The 26,684-nt window shown below is 46.2% G+C and overlaps 1 protein-coding gene across 1 annotated transcript in view; it reads right to left on the bottom strand.

Moving 5' to 3' along the window:
- Positions 1-2,601: 2,601 nt before the first annotated feature.
- The window catches only part of TRIP11 (thyroid hormone receptor interactor 11), a 93,146-nt gene continuing 69,063 nt past the window's right edge, over positions 2,602-26,684 (bottom strand). The window contains exons 17-21 of the mRNA XM_069736834.1: positions 17,405-17,486; positions 16,484-16,598; positions 16,285-16,410; positions 16,069-16,207; positions 2,602-4,254 (exon numbers count right to left, since the gene is read on the bottom strand). Coding sequence (XP_069592935.1) covers positions 4,043-4,254; positions 16,069-16,207; positions 16,285-16,410; positions 16,484-16,598; positions 17,405-17,486 — 674 coding nt within the window. The 3' untranslated portion in view covers positions 2,602-4,042. The remainder of the gene's footprint in view (positions 4,255-16,068; positions 16,208-16,284; positions 16,411-16,483; positions 16,599-17,404; positions 17,487-26,684) is intronic.

Here is a 26,684-nt window from a genome sequence, read left to right on the forward strand (position 1 = left end):
TATATGCTGCACTTTGCCTTGACATTGTATTGATATGTCATAGTTATATGGGACTTCTGGCTATGTGTTTTGTCTTTTAAAGGGAACCTGTCACCCCGTTTTTTGAGATTGAGCTATAAATACTGTTAAATAGGGCCTGCACTGTGTGTTACTATAGTGTATGTAGTGTACCCTGATTCCCCATGTATGCTGAGAAATACATTACCAAAGTCGCCGTTTTCGCCTGTCAATCAGGCTGGTCTGGTCAGGTGGGCGTGTTCACAGCGCTCTTTTCTTCCCCAGCTTTCCGTTGGTGGCGTAGTGGTGTGCGCATGTCCAGAGTTCCGACTTCCCTGCGCCCACGTGAAGACACAGCGCGCGATCTGCGCTGTAATCCCTTGCATCGGTGGGGGCGGCCATCTTCCTGGGGCCGCGCGTGCGCAGATGGAGTGCTCTGCTGCACGGGGCTTCAGGAAAATGGCCGCGGGATGCCGCGCGTGCGCATTAGAGATCGCGGCGGCCATTTTCCCAAAGCCGAGATGCAAACTCGGCTTTGGGAAAATGGCCGCCGCGATCTCTTCTGCGCACGCGCGGCATCCCGCGGCCATTTTCCTGAAGCCCCGTGCAGCAGAGCACTCCATCTGCGCACGCGCGGCCCCAGGAAGATGGCCGCCCCCACCGATGCAAGGGATTACAGCGCAGATCGCGCGCTGTGTCTTCACGTGGGCGCAGGGAAGTCGGAACTCTGGACATGCGCACACCACTACGCCACCAACGGAAAGCTGGGGAAGAAAAGAGCGCTGTGAACACGCCCACCTGACCAGACCAGCCTGATTGACAGGCGAAAACGGCGACTTTGGTAATGTATTTCTCAGCATACATGGGGAATCAGGGTACACTACATACACTATAGTAACACACAGTGCAGGCCCTATTTAACAGTATTTATAGCTCAATCTCAAAAAACGGGGTGACAGGTTCCCTTTAATGGTTTTATTATGTCTACTAATAAATATTGCACATAATTTCAACATTGTCTTGTGATATTGGGTGTGCGCCTTGTATGCACGTATCTTTTTCTCCTCCTCAAAACAGAATTCATCATCTTTCCTCCATCTCACTATAACCCTCCACCAGACCTATCCATCAATGTCAATGGCTGCTCACTTTCCCCAGTCCCACACGTTTGTTGCCTCGGGGTGATCCTCGACCCTGCCCTCTCTTTCAAGCCACTTATCCAAGCCCTTGCCTCCTCCTGCCGGCTCAAACTCAAAAATATTTCCTGGATCAGTGCATTCCTTGACCATGAAAGCACAAAAACGCTAGTGCACGCCCTTATCTCCCGCCTCGACTACTGCAACCTCCTACTCTCTGGCCTCCACTCCAGCACTCTGGCACCACTCCAATTCATCCTACACTCTGCTGCCCGACTAATCTACCTGTCTCCCCGCTACTCCCCAGCCTCTCCTCTCTGCCAGGCCCTTCACTGGCTTCTTATTGTCGAGAGGCTCCAGTTCAAAACCCTAACTATGACATACAAAGCCATTCACAACCTGACTCCTCCATACATCTGAGACATGGTCTTCTGGTACTTACCCACAAGCAACCTTCGATCCTCTCTAGATCTCCTTCTCTACGCCCCACTTATCTCTTCTGCCCGCAACCGCATCCAAGACTTCTCCTGTGCTTCCCCCATACTCTGGAACTCTCTACTCCAACACATCAGGCTCTCGCCTACCAAGGAATCCTTCAAAAGGAACCTGAAGACCCACCTCTTCCGACAAAACTACAACCTGCAGTGATCCTCAGTCTAATAAACCACCTCACAACCAGATCTACCCTCTTCTAGTATGTCCTCACCCATTCCCTGTAGACTGTGAGCCCTCGCGGGCAGGGTCCTCTCTCCTTCTGTACTTGTGTGTGCCTTGTTTTGCCCATGTTTATTGTACTTGTCTATATTTGCCCATTTCACATGTAAAGCGCCATGAAATAAATGGCGCTAAAAAATTGAGTAATAAAAAAAAAATGTACATCTTAAAAATATATTAACTGGCTCAATTTTCATTTTGTGCTTAATTGTCCTCTTCTTCCAAGAGCCATAACTTGAGTTGTAACTTTGAATCAAACCATTAATTTTACCACATAATGTACTGAAAAATTTCAGGTTTGGTGAACAAAAACAAATTCAGTCAATTTTTTTGTTTTTACTGGGAATATTGTATGATTAGATTTTTTTTAGTGTTTACAGCTTTAGTTTTACTGGTACCACCTCAGGGTGTTTTCACTATTTCGATCCATTTTATTGCCTCTTTTTTGGGGTTGAGCAGTTACCCAAAAAAAAGCTATAAGTGTAGTGTTTTTTTTCCCCCCCAACACATGAGCTAATTGATTTTCTTTTAAACGATAGTACTTTTGTGGGTGAGGATTTACTGAACTTTTTATTTGGGAATAAGGGACGATTTGGCTATAACTCATTGCGGTTTTACATAGGGCTACACCTGTACCGACCATGGCAGAAGCTTGAAGATTTTCCTATGTGTATCCCCTCCCTCTGAACGCACCTCTATGTGATGTTTCTCCACTGCCTCGGGTTCAGGATCTTGTATAAAATACACAGGACACGAATGAAATCATTAATTTATTCTCCATACATAGTATTCACACGACTGCAGCAATTATACAATATATCTAGAACCATGTAACATTCTTAATATACAGGCGTAACAAAACGCAGCATGAAACCTTCTGATGTCTCAGTGAGGAGGGGACGGGGCGCAGGAATACGATGTAATCCCGGTGTACAATTATCACTGACGTAGAGGGGCTTATCTACCAAAATCATCCTTACAGGAATCTCATCACCCGCAACAGCAGATTGTGGGTGCCATGATGTAAAGTAGCTTTACCGTCCACTGAAGAGTATATAATGAAGCAAAAAAAAAACCCCAAAATTTCAATTCCTAATGTTTTTCCAAGTCCCTCCTCTGCTTGCTGTCAGTGAGTGGCAACATCAAAGTTTTACATACAGTGGCTGAAAACACAAGATAAAAGTTGCGCAAACCTAATCAAATCAAGTGAAAAAGATCTGATCTCAAACTCTGTACTATTAAAGAGCAATGAAGCAGAGACATAATAGGAGAATAGGAGGGAAAAGATAGCGTCCAGCAGGAGACTACGTTGCTGAAAATCATCATCGGCCGCGGATGTAGATGAACGCTTTATAGATGACGGACACGGCATGATGTCTACTGCAGCGCACAAGGGGTGGAACAAGACTTTTTGGCGTTCCCTGCGTGTCATACTCCGCCCCTTCACCTCTTGCCATAGATATACATGGAGGCAATGGAGGGCCCCTATAACCACCCAGAAGGTAAACATTCATAGGGCAACTTCTTGCATAGAGTTCCCCTTTAATACCATTTTATGCATTAAACCTGAATATTTAGTCATATCCATGAACTATTAAGTCTTACACTTTTTATTTCTTCTTCCTTTTGCAATTAAGTTTAAGCTTTCTCCACAAAAAAAAAAAAAAAGGGGGGGCATAAAAACTATATCGCCAAGAGAGCGTTTACTGCTGGCGAGCGGGGTAACAACACTGCAGGTACTTTGGCAGAATTTGGCGCTGAAAGTAAAATACAACCCATGTGACATGATGAGCCCACGGGTGCCATGTTTCAGCTGAGTGGAATCATCTCAGTGGAAGCATATTTTTTTTCTTTGCAATTGTATAACCACATTCCCTTACAGAAATCGTGACATATCGGGTCATTTTCTCACATGGACGCCTGTGCCCTGTCTCATTATGTTGTGGCTGGTTACTTACAACCAATTAACCATACTGAATTTACCATTACCCTGGAGTCAAGTGTGCAATAGTAAATCACATGACACCACCGGGCACTGAGCGCCAGACATGTCCAGGCTGCTGCGGGCCAAGTCTTCCTTAAATATAAAGTCTTGGTATTGTACAGTGAAGGCCTCTTTGGCTTTTCTTATATACAATAATGTTTTTTTTATATATAAAGTGCTACATGCTCTGGAGTCCCCGCTACAGACCAGTTTATTGCTTTAAGAGGTCCTTCAACACAGCCCCGGCACTGGCATCGGAGGAGATGGGCAGGGGCGTGAATGTCGGTAGCGCTTCTGATATCGGCTTCATGAGGAGGTGCCCCGACGAGCCGGATCCTAGCGAAGAGGTGGCGATAAGGGGAACTGCAGCAGAGCGGGGGGCCAAGAAAGGATTGGACTCCTGACTTCGATTCGTCCCAGATCCTACAGAAAAAAGTGAATAGAGGAAAGGGGTAAAAAATTAACATAAGCCCCAACTCCTGGAAAAAACTACATTGTTTAATCACAAGATGCCCAGACCTTTGTATCTCATGGCAGGTGCAGTCCTATGTACAGTAGTGTTCAAAAACATGAGTTAATCACAAAATCTTTATACTAGTTTTTACTTCCAGCATTGGGAACATTGCACACTGTTTTCTAAATCAAAACATGGAGAAATGTACCGTATATACTCGAGTATAAGCCGAGATTTTCAGCCCATTTTTTTTTGGCTGAAAGTCCCCCTCTCGGCTTATACTCGAGTCATATATCGGGAGGTCAGCGGGGGAGGGGGGGGGGCTGTGTAATTATACTTACCTGCTCCCGGCGCGGTCCCTGCTTCCCCGGCGCGGCAGATACTTCCTGTACTGAGTGGTCACATGGCACCGCTCATTACAGAAATGAATATGCGGCTCCACCTCCCATAGGGGTGGAGCCGCATATTCATTGCTGTAAAAGAGTGGTAACTGTGACCGCACAATTACAGGAAGAAGCCGCAGCGCCGGGGAAGCAGAGACAGCAGGGACCACGCCAGGAGCAGGTAAGGGCAGCGCAGCGCTGCGCGATATTTACCTGCTCCTCGCTCCGGTGCGGCTCCGTCTCTAGCGTCCTCTAGCAGTGACGCTCAGGTTAGAGGGCGTGGTGACGTAGTCAGTAAGCGCCCTCTGCTGAGTGTCAGTGCTGGAGACGGAGCCGCACGAGGAGCAGGTAAATATTGAAAGCATCGGCGTCCTGAACGAAGAGAGGGGAGTATGTGATTTTTTTTTATTGCAGCAGCATTATATATGGCAAAGCTTTATAAGGAGCATCCATGGGGCAATAATGAACGGTGCAGAGCATTATATATGGGGCACAGCTTTCTATGGAGCAATAATGAACGGTGCAGAGCATTCTATATAGCACAGCTTTCTATGGAGCATCTATGGGGCCATAATGAACGGTGCAGAGCATTATATATGGCACAGCTTTCTATGGAGCATCTATGGGGCCATAATGAACGGTGCAGAGCATTATATATGGGGCACAGCTTTCTATGGAGCAATAATGAACGGTGCAGAGCATTCTATATAGCACAGCTTTCTATGGAGCATCTATGGGGCCATAATGAACGGTGCAGAGCATTATATATGGCACAGCTTTCTATGGAGCATCTATGGGGCCATAATGAACGGTGCAGAGCATTATATATGGCACAGCTTTCTATAGAGCATCTATGGGGCCATAATGAACGGTGCAGAGCATTCTATATGGGGCACAGCTTTCTATGGAGCAATAATGAACGGTGCAGAGCATTATATATGGCACAGCTTTCTATGGAGCATCTATGGGGCCATAATGAACGGTGCAGAGCATTATATATGGCACAGCTTTCTATAGAGCATCTATGGGGCCATAATGAACGGTGCAGAGCATTCTATATGGGGCACAGCTTTCTATGGAGCAATAATGAACGGTGCAGAGCATTATATATGGCATAGCTTTCTATGGAGCATCTATGGGGCCATAATGAACGGTGCAGAGCATTATATATGGCACAGCTTTCTATGGAGCATCTATGGGTCCATAATGAACGGTGCAGAGCATTATATATGGCACAGCTTTCTATGGAGCATCTATGGGGCCATAATGAACGGTGCAGAGCATTATATATGGCACAGCTTTCTATGGAGCATCTATGGGGCCATAATGAACGGTGCAGAGCATTATATATGGCACAGCTTTCTATGGAGCATCTATGGGGCCATAATGAAAGGTGCAGAGCATTATATATGGCACAGCTTTCTATGGAGCATCTATGGGGCCATAATGAACGGTGCAGAGCATTATATATGGCACAGCTTTCTATGGAACATCTATGGGGCCATAATGAATGGTGCAGAGCATTATATATGGCACAGCTTTCTATAGAGCATCTATGGGGCCATAATGAACGGTGCAGAGCATTATATATGGCACAGCTTTCTATGGAACATCTATGGGGCCATAATGAACGGTGCAGAGCATTATATATGGCACAGCTTTCTATGGAACATCTATGGGGCCATAATGAACGGTGCAGAGCATTATATATGGCACAGCTTTCTATAGAGCATCTATGGGGCCATAATGAACGGTGCAGAGCATTCTATATGGGGCACAGCTTTCTATGGAGCAATAATGAACGGTGCAGAACATTCTATATAGCACAGCTTTCTATGGAGCATCTATGGGGCCATAATCAACGGTGCAGAGCATTATATATGGCATAGCTTTCTATGGAGCATCTATGGGGCCATAATGAACGGTGCAGAGCATTATATATGGCACAGCTTTCTATGGAGCATCTATGGGGCCATAATGAACGGTGCAGAGCATTATATATGGCACAGCTTTCTATGGAGCATCTATGGGGCCATAATGAACGGTGCAGAGCATTATATATGGCACAGCTTTCTATGGAGCATCTATGGGGCCATAATGAACGGTGCAGAGCATTATATATGGCACAGCTTTCTATGGAGCATCTATGGGGCCATAATGAACGGTGCAGAGCATTATATATGGCACAGCTTTCTATGGAGCATCTATGGGGCCATAATGAATGGTGCAGAGCATTATATATGGCACAGCTTTCTATGGAGCATCTATGGGGCCATAATGAACGGTGCAGAGCATTATATATGGCACAGCTTTCTATGGAGCATCTATGGGGCCATAATGAACGGTGCAGAGCATTATATATGGCACAGCTTTCTATGGAACATCTATGGGGCCATAATGAATGGTGCAGAGCATTATATATGGCACAGCTTTCTATAGAGCATCTATGGGGCCATAATGAACGGTGCAGAGCATTATATATGGCACAGCTTTCTATGGAACATCTATGGGGCCATAATGAACGGTGCAGAGCATTATATATGGCACAGCTTTCTATAGAGCATCTATGGGGCCATAATGAACGGTGCAGAGCATTCTATATGGGGCACAGCTTTCTATGGAGCAATAATGAACGGTGCAGAACATTCTATATAGCACAGCTTTCTATGGAGCATCTATGCGGCCATAATGAACGGTGCAGAGCATTATATATGGCACAGCTTTCTATGGAGCATCTATGGGGCCATAATGAATGGTGCAGAGCATTATATATGGCACAGCTTTCTATGGAGCATCTATGGGGCAATAATGAACGGTGCAGAGCATTATATATGGGGCACAGCTTTCTATGGAGCATCTATGGGGCCATAATGAACGGTGCAGGGCATTATATATGGCACAGCTTTCTATGGAGCATCTATGGGGCCATAATGAACGGTGCAGAGCATTATATAAGGGGCACAGCTTTCTATGGAGCATCTATGGGGCCATAATGAACGGTGCAGAGCATTAAATGTGGAACAGCTTTATATGGAGCATCTATGGGGCATCAATGAATGATATGGAGAATTATATGTGGCACAGCTTTATATGGAGCATCTTATGGGGCAATAATGAACGGTATGGAGCATCTATTTTTATTTTTGAAATTCACCGGTATCTGCTGCATTTCCTACCCTAGGCTTATACTCGAGTCAATAAGTTATCCCAGTTTTTTTGTGGCAAAATTAGGGGGGTCGGCTTATACTCGGATCGGCTTACACTCGAGTATATACGGTAGTTAAAAATTATCTACTTTACAGAAAACTAAAAATGAACATCGTGCTGTTCAAAAAAAAAAAATAGAAGTGTCTGCATTTGTCTTTACAAACTCACAATATATACTTTCTTTTGAGCGTATTTCTCATTCCTGTGAATCACTGACCTAATATTTAGTTGTTACCCAGTTTTTTTAGATCTGCTTCACATCTATGTTGCACAGAGTCACCAACTTCTGTTTCGTCACCTGTTATTCCAGCCCAGGACGCTTGGATGACATCCCACAATTTTTTGGCATTTGTTGGCTTTGCCTCAGAAACTGCATTTTTTCTGTCACCCCACAAGTGTCCTATCGGATTAAGGTCAGGGGATTGGGCTGGCCGCTTCATAACCCCAATTTTGTTGGACTGAAACCCAGATTTTGCTCATTTACTGCTGTGTTTAGGGTCATTGTCTTGATGAAAAACCCATTGCAAGGGCATATACTCCTCAGCATAAGGCAACATGACCTCTTCCAGTATTGTAATATAGGCAAACTGGTCCCTGGTGTGCGGTAAATAGGTCCGGCACCACAGTAAAAGAAACATGCCCATCTCACGATGCTGGCACCTCCATGCTTCAGTGTACAGTGGCTGAATGCAGAGTCTGGGGGTCATCTGATGAACTGTCTGCGGCTTTTGGACCCAAAAAGAACTATTTTACTTCCATCAGTCCATAAAATATTTCTCCATTTCTCTTTAGGCCAGTTGATGTGTTCTTTGGCAGATTGTATCCTCTACAGTACACGTCTTTTTTATAACAGTGGGACTTTGTGGGGACTTCTTACTAAGATTAGCGTCACACAGACGTCTAACTGTCCCAGTCCTCACAGGTAACATGAGACGGTCTGTGATCACCCTGGAGCCGATCATTGGCTGAGCCTTTGCCATTCTGGCTATTCTTCCATCCATTAGAATGGTCGTCTTCCATTTTCTTCCACGTCTCTCTGGTTTGGCTTTCCATTTTAAAGCATTGGAGATGACTTTAGCTGAACAACTGATCATTGTCTGCACTTCTTTACCCTCTCCAATCAACTTTTTACCCAAAGTGCGCTGCTCTTCTGTACAATGTCTGGAGTGACCCATATTTCTCAGGCTTTCAAGGAGAAATGCATGTACAACATGTCCAGGCTTCACCCTATGATAAGGGCCACCTGATTCACACCTGTATCTTCACAGAATGATTGACCGCACTAATTGATCTCACTGCTATTATTGTGAACACTTTCCCCTTCAATTCATTATTCGAATACACAGACTTAAGGTACCTTCACACTAAACGACGCTGCAGCGATCCAGACAACGATCCGGATTGCTGCAGTGTCGCTGTTTGGTCGCTGGAGAGCGGTCACACAGACAGCTCTCCAGTGACCAACGATGCCGGTAACCAGGGTAAACATCGGGTTACTAAGCGCAGGGCCGTGCTTAGTAACCCGATGTTTACCCTGGTTACCATCCTTAGGGTATGTGCACACGTCCGGATTTTTCGCGTTTTTTTTTGCGGATTTTCCCGATAACAACGCTATGAATCCGCATAAAAAACGCTCAAATTATGCATCCTATCATTTAGAATGCATTCCGCATTTTTTGTGCAGATGTATGCGTTTTTTTCCGCAAAAAAAACGCAATCCGCAAAAAGAATGGCCATGCTCATTCTTTTTGCGGATTTTCTGCGGATTTCATGCATTCAGGAAAAAAAAAAAACGCAAAAAATCCGCGCGAAAAACGCGCGGAAAAAAACGCGATTTTCTGGCATATTTCTCCGGATTTTGTCAGGAAAAAAACCTGACGTGTGCACATACCCTAAAAGTAAAAAAAACAAAAACGCTTCATACTTACCTTCCGCTGTCTGTCCCCGGCGCTGTGCTTCTCTGTACTGGCTGTGAGCACAGCGGCCGGAAAGCAGAGCGGTGACGTCACCGCTCTGCTTTCCGGCCGCTGTGCTCACAGTGAGTGCAGGAAAGCACAGCGCCGGGGACAGACAGCGGAAGGTATGTATGAAGCGTTTGTTTTTTTTACTTTTAGGATGGTAACCAGGGTAAACATCGGGTTACTAAGCGCGGCCCTGCGCTTAGTAACCCGATGTTTACCCTGGTTACCAGCGAACACATCGCTGGATCGGTGTCACACACGCCGATTCAGCGATGTCAGCGGGAGAGCCAGCGACCAAATAAAGTTCTGGCCTTCTAGCCCCGACCAACGACATCACAGCAGGATTCTGATCGCTGCTGCGTGTCAAACTGAACGATATCGCTAGCGATGACGCTGCAACGTCACGGATCGCTAGTGATATCGTTTAGTGTGAAGGTACCTTTAGAAACCTGCAGATCATAAATGTGGAGTCTGGTGGTTTTCTTAGAATCTACTGCACCAACTGGTAAATTGTGTAATATGTGGTAATCAAATTTATACCAAAAACTGATTAATCTGGTTAGTCATATTGGACAGCTAGTATTTTGAACAATAATGTAAATTAAATGGAATCACTGTATAATGGAAAGCTCCGAACAACATTTCAGCCTCTGTACATGAACAAAAACGTGGTAGAGCTCCTGCTCCTAGACCTAATGCAGACTGGATGCCCTCCACTCCCATAAATGACGGCTCTAAACTCCCTTACATGTATCCGAATTTAAAGCGCTATCCCCTAAAGATTCTCCCCAACATCACATATCTAGTATTTTCTCTCCAGAGAAGATCATATCCTACAACTCTGCAAGTAATTACCGGGGTGAAGGGCGCCTGCTTCATATCAAAAGTGTTCCCTTGACATTGGTTGGATCCATCAATAAAATCATATACGACAGCTGTAGATAATACCATGTCTACCTGTGATGATGAAAGATCAGGGCAACATCATGTCTGCACGGCTGCACCGTGCTGGGAGCGCTCTGGTATATGGCAGGATCATTATATACACTGTAGTGCAGTGGTGTTCACACCGTGCAGTAATGAGGCAGTGACTCAGGAAAGTTTAAAGCAAACGTATTTAATGTCCAAAAACTCACAAAATGAACCTCACATGGCATCCTCTGGATAGCAGCTAGGGCGTCAAAACAACCGTACACCAGACCGATTGCCGAGGGCAACTGCACCACAGTGCAGTGCATGCCGAGGGATGCCAGGCATTTGATGCTGTTGGCTCTGTGTTACCTCACACAAGCCGGCTGTTGCAGAGCCATCTGCTCTGCCGCTTGCAAAGAAACACTCACACACCCAAACCCCTTACTGCAAAGTTTTTAACTGGAATCTGTGGCCATGGGCAACTTGTAAGACCAGACTGGAGGGAGCGTAGTGCCCCACTACCATCCCGTAGTTTGCACCAAAAATGCTGGGTTTTCTAAAATCTTAGTATAATATACTACATAGTTTGCGCAAAAATACCTTGTAGAAGAAAATAAATTTATTATAAAATCCATGAACCACTACATTCAGCCAATCGGCTGGTCATATTAAAAGCCACATAAAATAAATGCGAAAAAAAGTCCCAAAAGTCATGTTGATTAGCTCCAAAAACATATGGAGTTAGAAAGGTTGATGCAGAGAGTCCCCCACACTGAATAGATTTGGAGCAGCTGTATATAATGCGTGATAACAGGATTTTTGGTTGCTTACCGTAAAATCTGTTTCTCGGAGCCTTCATTGGGGGACACAGGAACCACGGGTGTATGCTGCTGCCACTAGGAGGCTGACACTATGCAAATAAAAAAGTTAGCTCCTCCTCTGCAGTATATACCCTACCGACAGGAAGTAGGATATTCAGTTAGTGAGAATGCAGTAGGAGAAGCAACATGTAAAGATAGGAAACTCAAACTAACAATATAACACAACAAAACAGAGCTGTTCAACTTGGGAGGGTGCGGTGTCCCCCAATAAAGGCTCCGAGAAACAGATTTTACGGTAAGCAACCAAAAATCCTATTTTCTCTATCGCCTCATTGGGGGACAAAGGAACCATGGGACGTCCCAAAGCAGTCCCTGGGGTGGGAACAGCAGAAAAACTTCATTCAGGTCGGAGGACTCACCACTGCCGCTTGCAAGATCCTTCCGCCTAGGCTGGCAACTGCCGAAGCGTAGGTATGGAGCTTATAACATTTGGCAAATGAGTGAACGGAACACCAGGTTGCCGCCTAGCAAAGTTGTAGGGCGGATGCCCCATGATGTACCGCCCCGGAGGCACCCACTGCCCGGGGCAGAGTGAGTCTTAATCCCAGGAGGAGTCACTCTGTTCTTGACCCAGTAAGCCTCCAGAATGGCAGGTCTGATCCAGAGAACAATCGTAACCTTGGAGGTCGGTAGGCCTCTTCGCGTACCGTCTGGAATGACAAAAGGACGGACCGTCTTCCTAAAGAAGGTGGTCCTAGACAAATAGATCCTCACTGCCCTGACCAGGTCTAGCCTGTTCAGCGAACGCCCCAGAGAATAGGTCGGAGCAGGACAAAAGGTGGGAAGGACGATCTTATTCAAGTAAAAAGAGGACCCCACCCTGGGAAGAAAAGGCGACGAAGGCCGTAGAACTACCTTATCCTGGTGAAGAACCAAGAAATGGGGCGACAGAAGAGAGCCACCAACTCCGAGGCGCGCCTAATGGAGGTGATGGCCACCAGAAACTCCACCTTGCAGGACAGAACAAACAGTGAGGCCTCATGGGGAGGTTCAAGGGGAGAACCCCACTGAGCCTCCAGAACAAGATTGAGGTCCTAGGGATCCACGGGAGTCTGGTATGGGAGAGCCGCATGCGCCACTCCTTGAAGAAAAGTTCTGATCTACGACCGGGACGGATATAAATCTTTGTACCGTGATAGCCGTCCTATCCTCAACCCCCAATCTACTAAAATGCTTGTGCACGCCCTCATCATTTCCCGCCTTGACTACTGCAACATCCTTTTCTGTGGCCTCCCTGCTAACACCCTTGCACCTCTCCAGTCCATCCTTAACTCTGCTGCCCGACTAATCCATCTCTCTCCTCGCTACTCCTCCGCTTCCCCCCTCTGCAAATCTCTTCACTGGCTCCCATTCCCTCTGCGTATCCAGTTCAAATTGCTAATACTGACCTACAAAGCCATCCACAACCTGTCTCCTCCATATATCTCTGAACTAATCTCTCGATATCTTCCCTCACGTGACCTCCGGTCCTCCCAAGACCTCCTTCTCTCCTCCACACTTATTCGCGCCTCATCCAATCGCCTCCAAGACTTCTCCCGAATATCCCCCATCCTCTGGAACTCTCTGCCCCAACACGTCCGACTATCAACCACAGTCGGATCCTTCAGACGGAACCTGAAAACTCATCTCTTCAGGAAAGCCTACAGCCTGCACTGACACCGCTGCTGCCTCATCACCAACGAAGCTACCGCCTCACCAATACCGGAGCTACCGCCTCACCAACACCGGAGCTACTGCCTCACCAACACCGGAGCTACCGCCTCACCAACACCGGAGCTACCGCCTCACCAACACCGGAGCTCCTGCAACCCTCAACCTACTGTCTCCTTCCCCATAATCCTGTAGAATGTAAGCCCGCAAGGGCAGGGTCCTCGCCCCTCTGTATCAGACCGTCATTGTTAGTTTGTTTACTGTATGTGATATTTGTAACTTGTATGTAACCCCTTCTCATGTACAGCACCATGGAATCAATGGTGCTATATAAATAAATAATAATAATAATAATAATAATAGCCAGTAGCTAAGGACTTCTGAAAGGGACTTCAGAAAAACAATGGAAAGGGTTGCTATCTGACCCTTTAGAGAACTAAGGGCAAGGCCAGCATCAAGTCCCGCCTTGAGAAAACGGCCAAAATGGAAGGTTTCAACTGCAAAGCTGTAAAATTGAGCCACCAAGAACTCTGTGGCAGATCGGTCCTTGGTACAGAAGATCTGGCCTGTCTGGGGGCCTCCAGTGGGAGCCCGCGAGGAGATTGGTGATCTCAGTGAACCAGAACCTTCTGGGCCAATCTCCCTCCGCATTGATCTTCAACAGCCTGGGAAGAAAGGGAAGGGAGGAACAGATGGGGAAGTACAAATTGCGACCCAGGAATGGCCAAAGCATCGGTATCCACAACAAGAGGATCGCGGACCTGGAAACAAATGGTGGAACCTTCTTAAGCAGTCGGGACGCCAGGAGATCTGCGTCCGGAGTTCCCCATCAAAGGCAAATTTGAAGAAAGACCTCCTGAAGCAGGGACCAATCTCCTGCCGCAAGGCCCTCGTGGCAGAGAAAAACACTGCGGCCTAGTTGTCCACGCCGGGCATATGCACTGCGGATAGTGCCGAAACCGTCGCCTCTGCCCTGAGGAAGATCTTGGATACCTCCGCCATTGCCAAGAGACTGATTCCCTCCCTGGTGATTGACATATGCCACAGCCGAGGCATTGGACGTCTGGATTCTGACTGGCAGACCTCTGAGAAGCCTTTCCCAGTTACTCAGGGACAGAAGAATGGCTTCTATCTTAAGGGTGTCGATCAGCAGAGAGGACTCCTGCTCCGACCAACGCCCCCTTCACTGACGGATGGCGAGAAACCGTGCCCCAGCCAGGAAGGCTGGTGACCATGGTCACCACCTGCCATGGGAGGACCGGACCTGGGGAATGAGAGGGGATGACAGCCACCAGTTGAGAGGCTATTAGAAATCGGACAGAAAGCCGGATCGGAGGATCCAGAGACAGCGCAGACGTGTCCCACTGAGAAAGGATGGCCTGCTGAAGTGGTCTAAAGTGGAACTGCGCAAAAGGGAATGCTTCCGATGCTGTCACCATGCGTCACAGGACCTTCCTTGCTGAACGGAAGGAAGGCAGCCGAGGGCCATGCAGAGAGCGAACTCTGTAAGGAGAATTGCCCGCTTCTCCTCGAGAAGAAAAACCCCCGACTGACGGGTGTCGAACAGCATGCCTAAGAGGGCGAGACGCTGACTCGGTGTCACCGGCCGGGACCGCGCTCCTGAAAAGCATTTTTCTTTTCTCTGGCTGCCACTATGTTCAGAGAAGAATTCTACACCACGGACTCCAGCATCTTGATCTTAGAGGTAACACTAATATCAGGCATTATATACAGCTGCTCCAAATCTATTCAGCGTGGGGGACTCTATGCATCAATCGTTCTAACTCCATATGTTTTTGGAGCTAATCAACTTGACTGTTGGGACTTTTTGCGCATTTATTTTATGTGGCTTTTAATGTGACCAGCCAATTGGCTGAATTTAGTGGTTCATGGATTTATAATAAATTTGTCATTTTCTTCTACAAGGTATTTTTGCGCAAACTATGTGGTATACCAAGTTGTTTTTATTGACAATTTTGTGACGTTGTCTGTTTTGCAGCAAATACCTCTGGATAGTATTACCTTGCGCCAACCCATTCTATTTTTTTCTTAAATCTGCCTTGGGCAACTGGCTTGTCCAAGACCACACATAGGCTACTTTCACACTACTATTTTTTGACGTACGTCGCAATGCGTCGTTTTGGAATAAAAACGCATCCTGCAAAGTTCCCGCAGGATGCGTTTTTTCTCCATAGACTTTCATTAGCGACGCATTGCGATGTATCGCCACACGTCGCATGCGTCGTGTTTTGGCGCACCGTCGGCACAAAAAAACATTACATGTAACGGTTTTTTTGTGCATCGAGTCCACCACTTCCGACCGCACATGCGCGGCCGGAACTCCGGCCCCTCCTCCCCGGACCTTACAATGGGGCAGCAGATGCGTTGTAAAACTGCATCCGCTACCCCGTTGATCATTTTTTTCACAGTTTGCATCGGTACGTCGGGCCGACGAATGGCGACGGCCCCGTACCGACGCTAGTGTGAAAGTAGCCTTACTTTTATTCTGCATTGCAACCACAGCTATACCTGTGACAGAAATGCACTCCAGCGGCCTTAATACGCTTCTATGTGCATCCTGGGGGATACGTAATGTCCCTCGCATATAATACCAGTCACTGCCTCAGAACACACAGTACCTGGAGTGGACGTAGTGACTGCACTGTGCTGGGGGCGCTCTGGTATATGGCAGGATCACCATATATACACAGTACCTGGAGTGGACGTAGTGACTGCACTGTGCTGGGGGCGCTCTGGAAAATGGCAGGATCATTATATACACACAGTACCTGGAGCAGATGTAGTGGTGCTCTGACTCCTGCTAGCGGTTGCACCCAGTGGCACCATGTCTTGCATCGTCAGCTTTAGAGGGGGCAGCTTCGGTAGTGATTCTGTCTCCAGAAACTTGACAAACAGCTCAGAGAAGGACTGAAAAGACAAAAAGACAATATAAACATCAAAATTCCGGATAAAGAATTACAAAATGGATAAAGACCTGCACTTACACTATTAAATAGGGACTGATGGCTGGGTCTTTGTGGGGTGCTGGGGACACTTTTGGCGTGAGTGGTGCCTCCTCCAAGCCATCCTGTCACCCATCGGGTCACACCGCGACTCTCCTCCACCAAAAGCTGTGGGAAAATTGGACGGTTAGTGGTAGAAAAAGACATCTACAGAAGTTATCCTAAATCCACAGCCACTTACTTCATCCATCTCAGTCTTCTTCAGTCCGAGGATGCTCCCCATCAACCGCAAAACCTCTTGACGCTTATTTTTTGGGGTGTGGAAATGGCCAACAAATAGATTCCTCATTAGCACCCTGCGGGAAGAGACGACATCTGTACATATAGGATCTGCTGCAGGCGAGGGCGTCTGCCTATGTCATATTACAGCACATGCTCTGCTGGATCAGATCCCAGGGGTGGGGGGTTAACGAGACGGTTCATCATAGAAACCCGCACCCCATCTGGAGAACTGCGGTGGCCCTATTACAGGACAATTTACTATACGGATGACAAACCCAGCCACCAGAATTAGATACACTGGACCTGACCCTCCTGCATTAGATGCACTGTACCTGACTCCCTGGATTAGAATCAGAGCCTGACCCCCCAGAATTAGATAACATGAATGAGACCTCCGGAATAGATAAACGGGACCAAACTCTCACATTACATAAGCGGCCCTGTGTCTCTCCCACTTTTTCCTGCAGTTTACAATATCCCTGCGTTCCACATGTGGAAGTAATAGTGCAATTCTTGAGATCTGTCTATTATCTCTCTGACCTCAAAAATAAAGGCATGAAATCTACAGAAGAGAACGACAGGGACAAGAACCCAGCGGACGTGTGAATATGTGTTACCAGTACATTCACATAACTATCTGTTATTACATCATGTCTTATTCTCCAGTCACATACAAAGCCGCAGCAACATTTTGAATTGACGAAACAAGACTCCAACATCTCCAAGGATGGTGCAACTGAATGCACTGCAGGGTCAGACAAATTTGAAGGATGGCAGGACTGGCCATCATGACAATCGCAGGAGCCAAGTGTCCCCAGCACCCACTGCAGTCAAAAGTCCACAGCCGCCATGACAGGCGCTGTAGCCAGAACGCACTCACTTGTCCACTTTCCCCTCTGTGCTGTTCAGCAGGTTCATCAGTTTATTCTGTGCATCTTCCAGCATCTCCTGCTTCAGGTCACCTGGTGAAACACAAGTATTATACAGTTATAATGGCACAGTGCATGGGCGACTCCCCTCCCCCATCCCAGAGCAGCTTTTTATATTTGTTTTCACAAGATATTATGGCACAGATCCGAGAATATTTGTCTTTTCACAGGGAGAGGGGGCTACAGTGTTTTTCCTGATTTCTCTCAAGACTGGAAATGTTATTCCTCCGATTAGTAAACGACCTTAATTATTCCCCCGTGGATTCTCCACCCGAAGCGTCGGCAGCTCCATATACGGTATGTAGATATCGGCATCTGAACCTTTCAGCCCTAGCGGTATGACAGGGGAGCCAAAGCACACTATGCCCCTAGCACAAGGGATCATCAGCTGTCAGGTCTTGTTGGGAGTTGTAGTTTCAAAATACCTTGGAAGTTGCTGACCACTGAGGTTAACATACAAAATGAGGTGGTCACAGTGGGTGGCGCAGCATAAAGAGCCCCTATCCACCCCCCTGAAATTCTGTATTAGAGACTGGGTACAGCGTTTAAGAATCACCCTGCTCGATCATAGCAAATACTGTGCGGCTGTACTTCCTTGTCTGAACTAATCGCTGCAGTGAGGAAACTGAACAGTGTTACAACCTGGTCACGAATGTCGCACCCCAGGGATTTACCCCTCTCTGTCCTAGACCACCAGGGCTGCAAACATTCAAGGTGACGTCTTGTAAGACCAAGTGTTTTGCAAAACAATCAAAATGGGTAAAAAAGAATAAACAAAAAATGTACAGTACAGACCAAAAGTTTGGACACACCTTCTCATTTAAAGATTTTTCTGTATTTTCATGACTGTGAAAATTGTACATTCACACTGAAGGCATCAAAACTATGAATTAACACATGTGGAATTATATACTTAATAAAAAAGTGTGAAACAACTGAAATTATATCTTATATTCTAGGTTCTTCAAAGTAGCCACCTTTTGCTTTGATGACTGTTTTGCACACTATTGGCATTCTCTTGATGAGCTTCAAGAGGTAGTCACCGGGAATGGTTTTCACTTCACAGGTATGCCCTGTCAGGTTTAATAAGTGGGATTTCTTGCCTTACAAATGGTGTTGGAACCATCAGTTGTGTTGTGCATAAGTCTGGTGGATACACAGCTCATAGTCCTACTGAATAGACTTTTAGAATTTGTATTAGGGCAAGAAAAAAGCAGCTAAGTAAAGAAAAACGAGTGGCCATCATTACTTTAAGAAATGAGGGTCAGTCAGTCCGAAAAATTGGGAAAACTTTGAGAGTGTCCCCAAGTGCAGTGGCAAAAACCATCAAGCGTTACAAAGAAACTGGCTCACATGAGGACCGCCCCAGGAAAGGAAAACCAAGAGTCACCTTTGCTTCTGAGGATAAGTTTATTCAAGTCACCAGCCTCAGAAATTGCAGGTTAACAGCAGCTCAGATTAGAGACGAGGTCAATGCCACACAGAGTTCTAGCAGCAGACACATTTCTACAACAACGGTTAAGAGGAGACTTTATGCAGCAGGCCTTCGTGGTAAAATAGCTGCTAGGAAACCACTGCTAAGGACAGGCAACAAGCAGAAGACTTGTTTGGGCTAAAAAACACAAGGAATGGACATTAGACCTGTGGAAATTTGTGCTTTGATCTGCTGAGCCCAAATTGGAAATCTTTGGTTCCAACCACCGTGTCTTTGTGCGATGCAGAAAAGGTGAACGGATGGACTCTACATGCCTGGTTCCCACCGTGAAGCATGGAGGAGGAGGTGTGATGGTGTGGAGGTGCTTTGCTGGTAACACTGTTGGGAATTTATTCAAAATTGAAGGCATACTGAACCAGCATGGCTACCACAGCATCTTGCAGCAGCATACTATTCCATCCGGTTTGCGGTTAGTTGGACCATCATTTATTTTTCAACAGGACAATGACCCCAAACACACCTCCAGGCTGTGTAAGGGCTATCTGACCAAGGAGGAGAGTGATGGGGTGCTACATCAGATGACCTGGCCTCCACAGATGGTTTGGTGTGAGCTGGACCGCAGAGTGAAGGCAAAAGGGCCAACAAGTGCTAAGCATCTCTGGGAACTCCTTCAAGATTGTTGGAAGACCATTCACGGTGACTACCTCTTGAAGCTCATCAAGAGAATGCCAAGAGTGTGCAAAGCAGTCATCAAAGCAAAAGGTGGCTACTTTGAAGAATCTAGAATATAAGACATAATGTCAGTTGTTTCACACTTTTTTGTTAAGTATATAATTCCACATGTGTTAATTCATAGTTTTGATGCCTTCAGTGTGAATGTACAATTTTCATAGTAATGAAAATACAGAAAAATCTTTAAATGAGGTGTGTCCAAACTTTTGGTCTGTACTGTATATACTCCCCTCAGCATTTCCTAGCGACTGACCTGTACCAGGTAGCAGTACAAGCCCCGATTGGCGAGTATTGCTAATTTTACGTTAACAGATTTTGAGCATTTTGTAGATACAGCACCTTGCGAAAGTATTTGGCTCCCTGGATTTTTCAACCTTTTCCCACATATCATGCTTCAAACATAAAGATACCAAATGTAAGGTTTTGGTGAAGAATCAACAACAAGTGGAGCACAATAGTGAAGTTGAACGAAATTTATTGGCCATTTCAAATTTTTGGGGAAATTCAAAAACTGAAAAGTGGGGCGTGCATATTCTAGAATACCCGATGCGTTCGAATCGGGCCACCATCTAGTATATTTAAAATTGCCAAACAAACCCTGTGACAACATGTCTTACCATGGATGCTGACAGTAACTTCTTAACTTTCCTTGATCATCAAGGATGACCTTACTGGACCCTTATTCTGTCCCAAATCACCAGGGATACAGATAACTTTCTTCTGTGTCCTAAACCCCAAAGTTGTCACTAAGATCCCACACTAACCACCCTAGACCACCAGCAATAACCCCTTCGTTGTCCTAGAACCCAACAATGTTACTTAGAAATCCATTAAGTACCCTAAACCACCAGGAACCATGTCACTATGTCCTTCTGTGTCCTAGTCCCCAAGGATGTTATTACAATCCCACACCAGCTAACCTAGGCCACCAATGACCCTGGGAATAACCCCTTCCATGTCCTAGACTCAAGCAATGTTACTATAAACCAATTAAGTACCCTAGAACGCCAGGGACCCAGTCTAACGCCTTCTTTGTCCTAGACCACAATGATGTTACTGAGAACCCACTAATGGGCCCTAGATCACCAGGGACCTTGGCATGTGAACAGAAACACAGAAGGATCACGGATGATTGAGCAATTCAGGGATGGACTGAGATTGTCAACTCATATGGGGAAAAAAGGCATTCCTGTACTGCTGCGCCAGTCACTGGTCATCCATGCCCCCCTTTCAGTCTGTTCTTTATCCACTGGGATCAAGGTTGGGTGCCGGCATCAGATATAAGAGCGTTTGAGTTTTACACTCAAGAAATAATGATAAAATAAAAAAAAAAAAAAATATGTCTTGGCTAGGGCCGAGGTTCTGGGCTTGGGAATCTAGGCTTGGAAACAGCCAGCTAGGGAACGGTGAGGATCAATTTGTTAACCATTTAAGGCAATTTAGGAAAATGTGACTGGCAAAGCCGGGTCTCGGTGTGAACCCATCTGTCTGCCAGCACCTCGATAAAGAAATCCTTCATGAGATTTGGCTGCGGCTAAGAATGCAATTGGGAACAATTTCAATAAAAAAAAAATTATTTTTTTGCAGCGTCTATAGCAGGAAGTAACTCTTTCTCTGCCAAATCAGAATGAGAAGTCTGCAGGTTAGAAAAAGAATCCTCACGTGAGGTCTTGTAATGAATGGAACGATTCCAATAATCTGGCATGTCGGGACCGCCCGCCAGACTGAGCGTCATTCCACAACTTGTGAAGTTCGGGCAGATCTGTAAAGCAGCCCCATATACTTCATACCCACCATTGTCTGGTGCTGATCTGATGCCAGATAGTGCCCACGATAAGTGGAGACAAAGGTGAACCTGAACTTTATTCAGCAGGTTTTACCTTCGAGGGTTGTCCCAATGAATAATCTGCACTATCTGACAAGACCATGGGTGAAGGTGGCGCTGTATATACAATTTCTACAAGACGGGTGACATGGTGTCCTGATTTCTTTAGCTTATGGCACTATGCCGAGAAAAAAAGCCCCCCCACAGGTTGCCGGAATGGTGGAGGAGTTCATGGGGCTCAGTCACCTATTAGGAATGATCGAGGGGGCAGCAGAATAACAGTTAATATATAGGATTTTTTGTCCTGTGTGAACAGACACTCATTAATCTGCAGAATAAACATTATTTATATTATGGAACTTCCCGTCTAGCCAGGAATATGGGAAACGTCAACACTTAGAGGCGAAACCTCACAGAGAAAACAATTAGAGCCCGATCTAATCTAATCTCTCCAAAAAATGCCAGGAAAGGGGGAGTTAATATAATATGGAGAGCTGCCAGAGGGTGCAAGACACAAGACACCACCCAGAAGATGGGTGAGCCCCCAGAGCAAGTGCCGTCCGAAAGATGGCAGCGGCGGATACAGCAAAGTACAGAATAAAAGATCATCAGCCTGATAAGGTAATGACATGGATGCGGGAAAATATTCTCAGATTACGTGTTGAGAAAATGCTTATGTTATAACAGCAAGATATATCAATTATATGTAAAAGATATCCAGATTATACCAACTCTACACAGTGCCATGAAAAATAATTCATACTCCAATAAGTTTTCCACATTTTTAAACGTTCCACCCACAAATTTAATTGTACTTTATTGAGATTTTATGTGACACCGATACAGAGTAACAAGTATTTGTGAAGTGTAAATGAAATTATACGAGCTTTTCTAATTATTTTAAAACTATAAATCTGACAATTGTGAGGTGCATTTGTATTCAGCCCCTTGTAGTTTGATCCAACTAAATAAAATCCTGAGTGACTAATCACCCGCACAAGTGATTATAATTAGTACATTCTGTCCAACTGGATGTGATTTCTTCTCAGTATAACTACAGCTATTCTATGAAGGCCTCAGAGGTTTGTGTGAGAACATTAGGAGTCAAAAAGCATCATAAAAACCAAGGCACTCACAAGACAGGTCAAAGATAAAGTTGTGGAGAAAAGTAAAGCAGGGTTAGGTTCTAAAAAATAGCCCAAGCTCTGAACATCTCACGGAGCATTGTTTAATCCATCATCCAAAAATGGAAGGAGTATGGCATGACTGCAAACCTACAAAGACATGGCCGTCCACCTAACCTGAAATTCCAAGCAATGAGAGCACTATTAAGAGAAGCAGCTGAGAGGCCCATGGTCACTGGAGGAGCTGCAGAGATCCACAGCTTCGGAAGGAGAATCTGACCACAGCTCAACCATTAGTCATAGACTCTAAAAATCTGGTCTTTATGCAAGAGTGGCAAGAAGAAAGACATGTTTGAAATCCATAAGATGTCCTGTTTGAAAAAAAAGCTGTGTAGGGAACACCGCAAGCATGTGGGAAAAGGTCCTCTGGGTCAGATGAGACCAAAGTAGAACTTTTTGTGATAAATCGTTATCTGTGGTGGAAAATTAACACAGCCCATCACCCTGAAACACCATCCCCACTGTCATATATGGTGGTGGCAGCATCCTGCTGTGGGGAGGCTTTTCTTCAGCAGAGGCAGGGAAGCTGGTCAGTTGTAATGGGAAGATGGATGGAGCTAAATACAGGGCAATCCTAAAGGAAAACCTGTGAGAGGCTGGAAAAGACTTGAGACTGGGGCGAAGGTTCATCAGAACAACAACCTTAAACATCCTGCCAGAGGCACAATGGAGGGTTTACATCAGAGAATATTCATGTGTGTTAACAGCCGAGTCACAGTCCAGACCCAAATCCCAGAGAATCTGTGACAATATGTGAAAATTTCTGATCACAGACATCTCCATCCAATCTCACTGAGCGAGAGAGATAGTGCAAAGAGGAAGGGGCAAAATGTCACCTCTGAATGTGCAAAGCTGGGAGAGACAAACCCCAAAAGACTGCAGCAAAGAAAGCTGGGAAAGACAGACCACAAAAGACTACAGCAGAGAAGGGTGGGAGAGACTGACCCCAAAATACTGCCACAGAGAAAGCTGGGACAGACCCAAAAATACTGCCACAGAGAAAGCTGGGAGAGACTGACCCCAAAATACTGCAGCAAAAAAAGGTGGTCCTACAAAGTACTGCCTCAGGCGTCTGAATACACATGCACAGCACAATTGTCTTATTTATAAAATTTGGTATCCACGTCCGCACGTTGAGTATTTAGTTTTGTAAAAGTTGTTTGCATGTGTTTTTGTAAAGCAATGAAGGCTTTTTGAGCTAAATAAAGATATTAAAAACAGTTTAGTGATGTAATTTCTTGGTTCAATACCACCTTTTTCATTCCGATGCGGTAGTATCAGAGTAATGGGATTAGGTCTTGGCGTCAGCAGCTGTCATTGATACCAAGCCCTAGGCTTAGTAATGAAAAAATGTCAGCATAACACCCTCATTACAAAGTGGGTAAATAAATGCAAACACACAAACATTGTTTGAAGTTCGGTCGTTACTTTGGCTGCATGGGGTCCTAGGATCAAAATCCCACCATAGTTTATCAGACCTGCAGCACCCTTGGGCAACAGTCTTGGGTAAGTGCTCTGACCCTGAGGCCCCATTGGTTTTCCCTGCAAAGGATGTATGGGATTAATGTGTCATGGGGTATTCTGTAGTACAGCCTCATTTTCCTGGGGCTGGGATCTAGATTGCACTATAAGAGTGGGTTTCGTCACGGGCGCTGCCCATGGCGTCACTGGTCACAGAGATACAGTCTCTTCATGATCTTTCCTCTATCAGTCAGGGTCTTCGCCAGCCTGACTCGGATGATTCCTCCATCTCTAACGCAGCATGTTGGTTCAGTGGTTAGCACTACAGCCTTGCAGCGCTGGAATCAGATCACACCAAGGATCATGCAAACTCGTCGATAAAAGAGGGGCATTTCTAGCATCCATCGACAACAGGATGCTTTCCTCCATATTCCGATTTTCCCCTTTCTAGACATTCCTGTCCTTCGCCATTCCCGATTAGTAATTTCAGTTCACACTTCACTTTTGAAGGTCATGACGGCCATCACGTCCATCTCGCACCCTCGGGGCATCATCGTTCTGCCCTACTCAGACGACCTTCTCATCAGGGGTCCCTCCTTCCAGGACTGCGCGAAGTGCCTTCACATCACTGGCGATACTCTTCCTCACCCGAGCTCGCTGATAAACGTATACAGGTCTTCCCTCGTTCCAGCCCTGTGGATATCCTCCAAGGGTTAGTGATGCTCCCTCAAGACAAGGTCCGAGCCCTTCAACAAGGAGCCCGCACACTTAGCCACTCATCCTGTCATTCTATCCGGTTTGCCATGAGGGCACTGGGGAAAAATGATGGCAGCAATAGAAGCGGTCTCTTTTCGTTCAGAAGCATCTCCGCCCCCTGCAGCATGAACCCGTTCTCCCTCTATCGCCAGTGCCGTTTGCCACAGCGGGTCAGGCAACCTCTCAGGTGGTGGACATTGAGGTCTTCTCTCTTCCAGGGGAAATCCTTTCTCCCGGTTTAATGGCTAGTGATGACTACCGATGCCAGTCTCCTTGGCTGGAGAGTAGTCGTCACATCACGGCTCAGGGGCGCTGGTCAACTTGGAAGTCGAGCCTTCCGATTAATGTCTGGGAAATCCGAGCAATCAGGATAGCCCTGCAGCAGTTCCATTATCTCTTGGCGAGTCACCCCATCCGAATTCAATCGGATAAAGCCACGGTTGTCGCATGTAAAGGGGGTACCCGCAGCAGAGTGGCCATGCATGAGGTAGCCCATATTCCCTGATAGGCAGAGAGGAACCACTTGGTATTTTCAGCAGTCCGTATCCCAGGAGTAAAAAAACTGGGCGGCAGTATTTCCTAGGCGTCAAAGTCTCGCCTTGGGACAGTGGAAGGTCTTTCGACAGATATGTATTCGTTTAAGAACTCCGGACGTTTATCTGATGGCTTCAAGATTGAACGCCAAGGTACTCCACTTCTGAGCTCGGTCTCAGGATCCCTAGACCATCAAGGTGCATGCACGGGTCTCTCGGTGGTTTCAGTTTCGTCTTCCGTATGTTTTTTCCCCGCTATCTTTACTTCCGAGGTTCATCAGGAAGATCTAAGCGGAGGGGACTCCAGTAATCCTTGTCGCCCAGGTTTGGCCACGATGGGCGTGATATGCAGCTTTAGTGCAGATAGTCGCAGATGTGCCTTGGCGACTGCCGGATCATCCAGATTTGCTCTGCCAACGTCTGTTTTGTCATGAGAACTCGGGGGCCCCGTGTTTAACAGCTTGGCCATTGTAGCCTAGGAGCGATCTCAAGCTGGGTTCTCTCATCGGGGGTTTCCCACACCATGATTAGAATTGGAAGCCTGCATCAGCTAGCATCTATCAGCACACCTGATAACCTTTTTCACATGGTGCAGGCACCGCGGACGTCCTCATGTCTTCTCTGTTCCCTCCATTTTGGGAATTTCTCCAGACTGGTCTGGAATCAGGTTTCGCGCTCAGCTCTTTCTCTCTCTCTCAAAGGCCAGATCTCGGCCTTATCTGTTTTATTCCAGTGCAGGATTACTTCCATTCTGTAAGTGAGCATTTTCTTTCAGGGAGTCTCCCATGTGGTATTCCCTTATAGTATGCCGTTAGAGGCCTGGGACCTTATATTGGTCCCGGGTGCTCTTTAGCAGACGCCTTTCGAACCGTTGCTGGATTGCAGGATGTCTCTGAAAGTCGTTTTTTCTTGTCGCAGTGATGTCTATCAGACAAGTCTCGAAGCTAGCAACTCTGTCCGGTCGAGTTCCTTTCCCGATTTCCCCCAGGATAAGGTGGTCATCGAATCGTCTACGTTTTCTGTTTTCCAAGGTTGTCTTGTCTTTCCACCTTAACGAGGACTTTGTCCTTCTCTCTTTTTGTCCCTGGATGTAGTAAGGGCTCTCATAAGGTGCATCTCGAAGACGGCGCCCTTCAGTAAGTCGGACTCCTATTTGTGCTTCCTGAGGGTCTCAGGCAGGGTTTAGCCGCTTCAGGGCCACAATACCAATTGGATTCATTTGGCTTTTCAGAAGTCCTACTGCGTCACAGACAAGCCTTTCCCAGTGGGGATTAAAGGTACCGTCACACTAAGTGATGCTGCAGC

The sequence above is a fragment of the Ranitomeya imitator genome, chromosome 1, assembly GCF_032444005.1.
Source record: "Ranitomeya imitator isolate aRanImi1 chromosome 1, aRanImi1.pri, whole genome shotgun sequence".
NCBI lineage: Eukaryota > Metazoa > Chordata > Amphibia > Anura > Dendrobatidae > Ranitomeya > Ranitomeya imitator.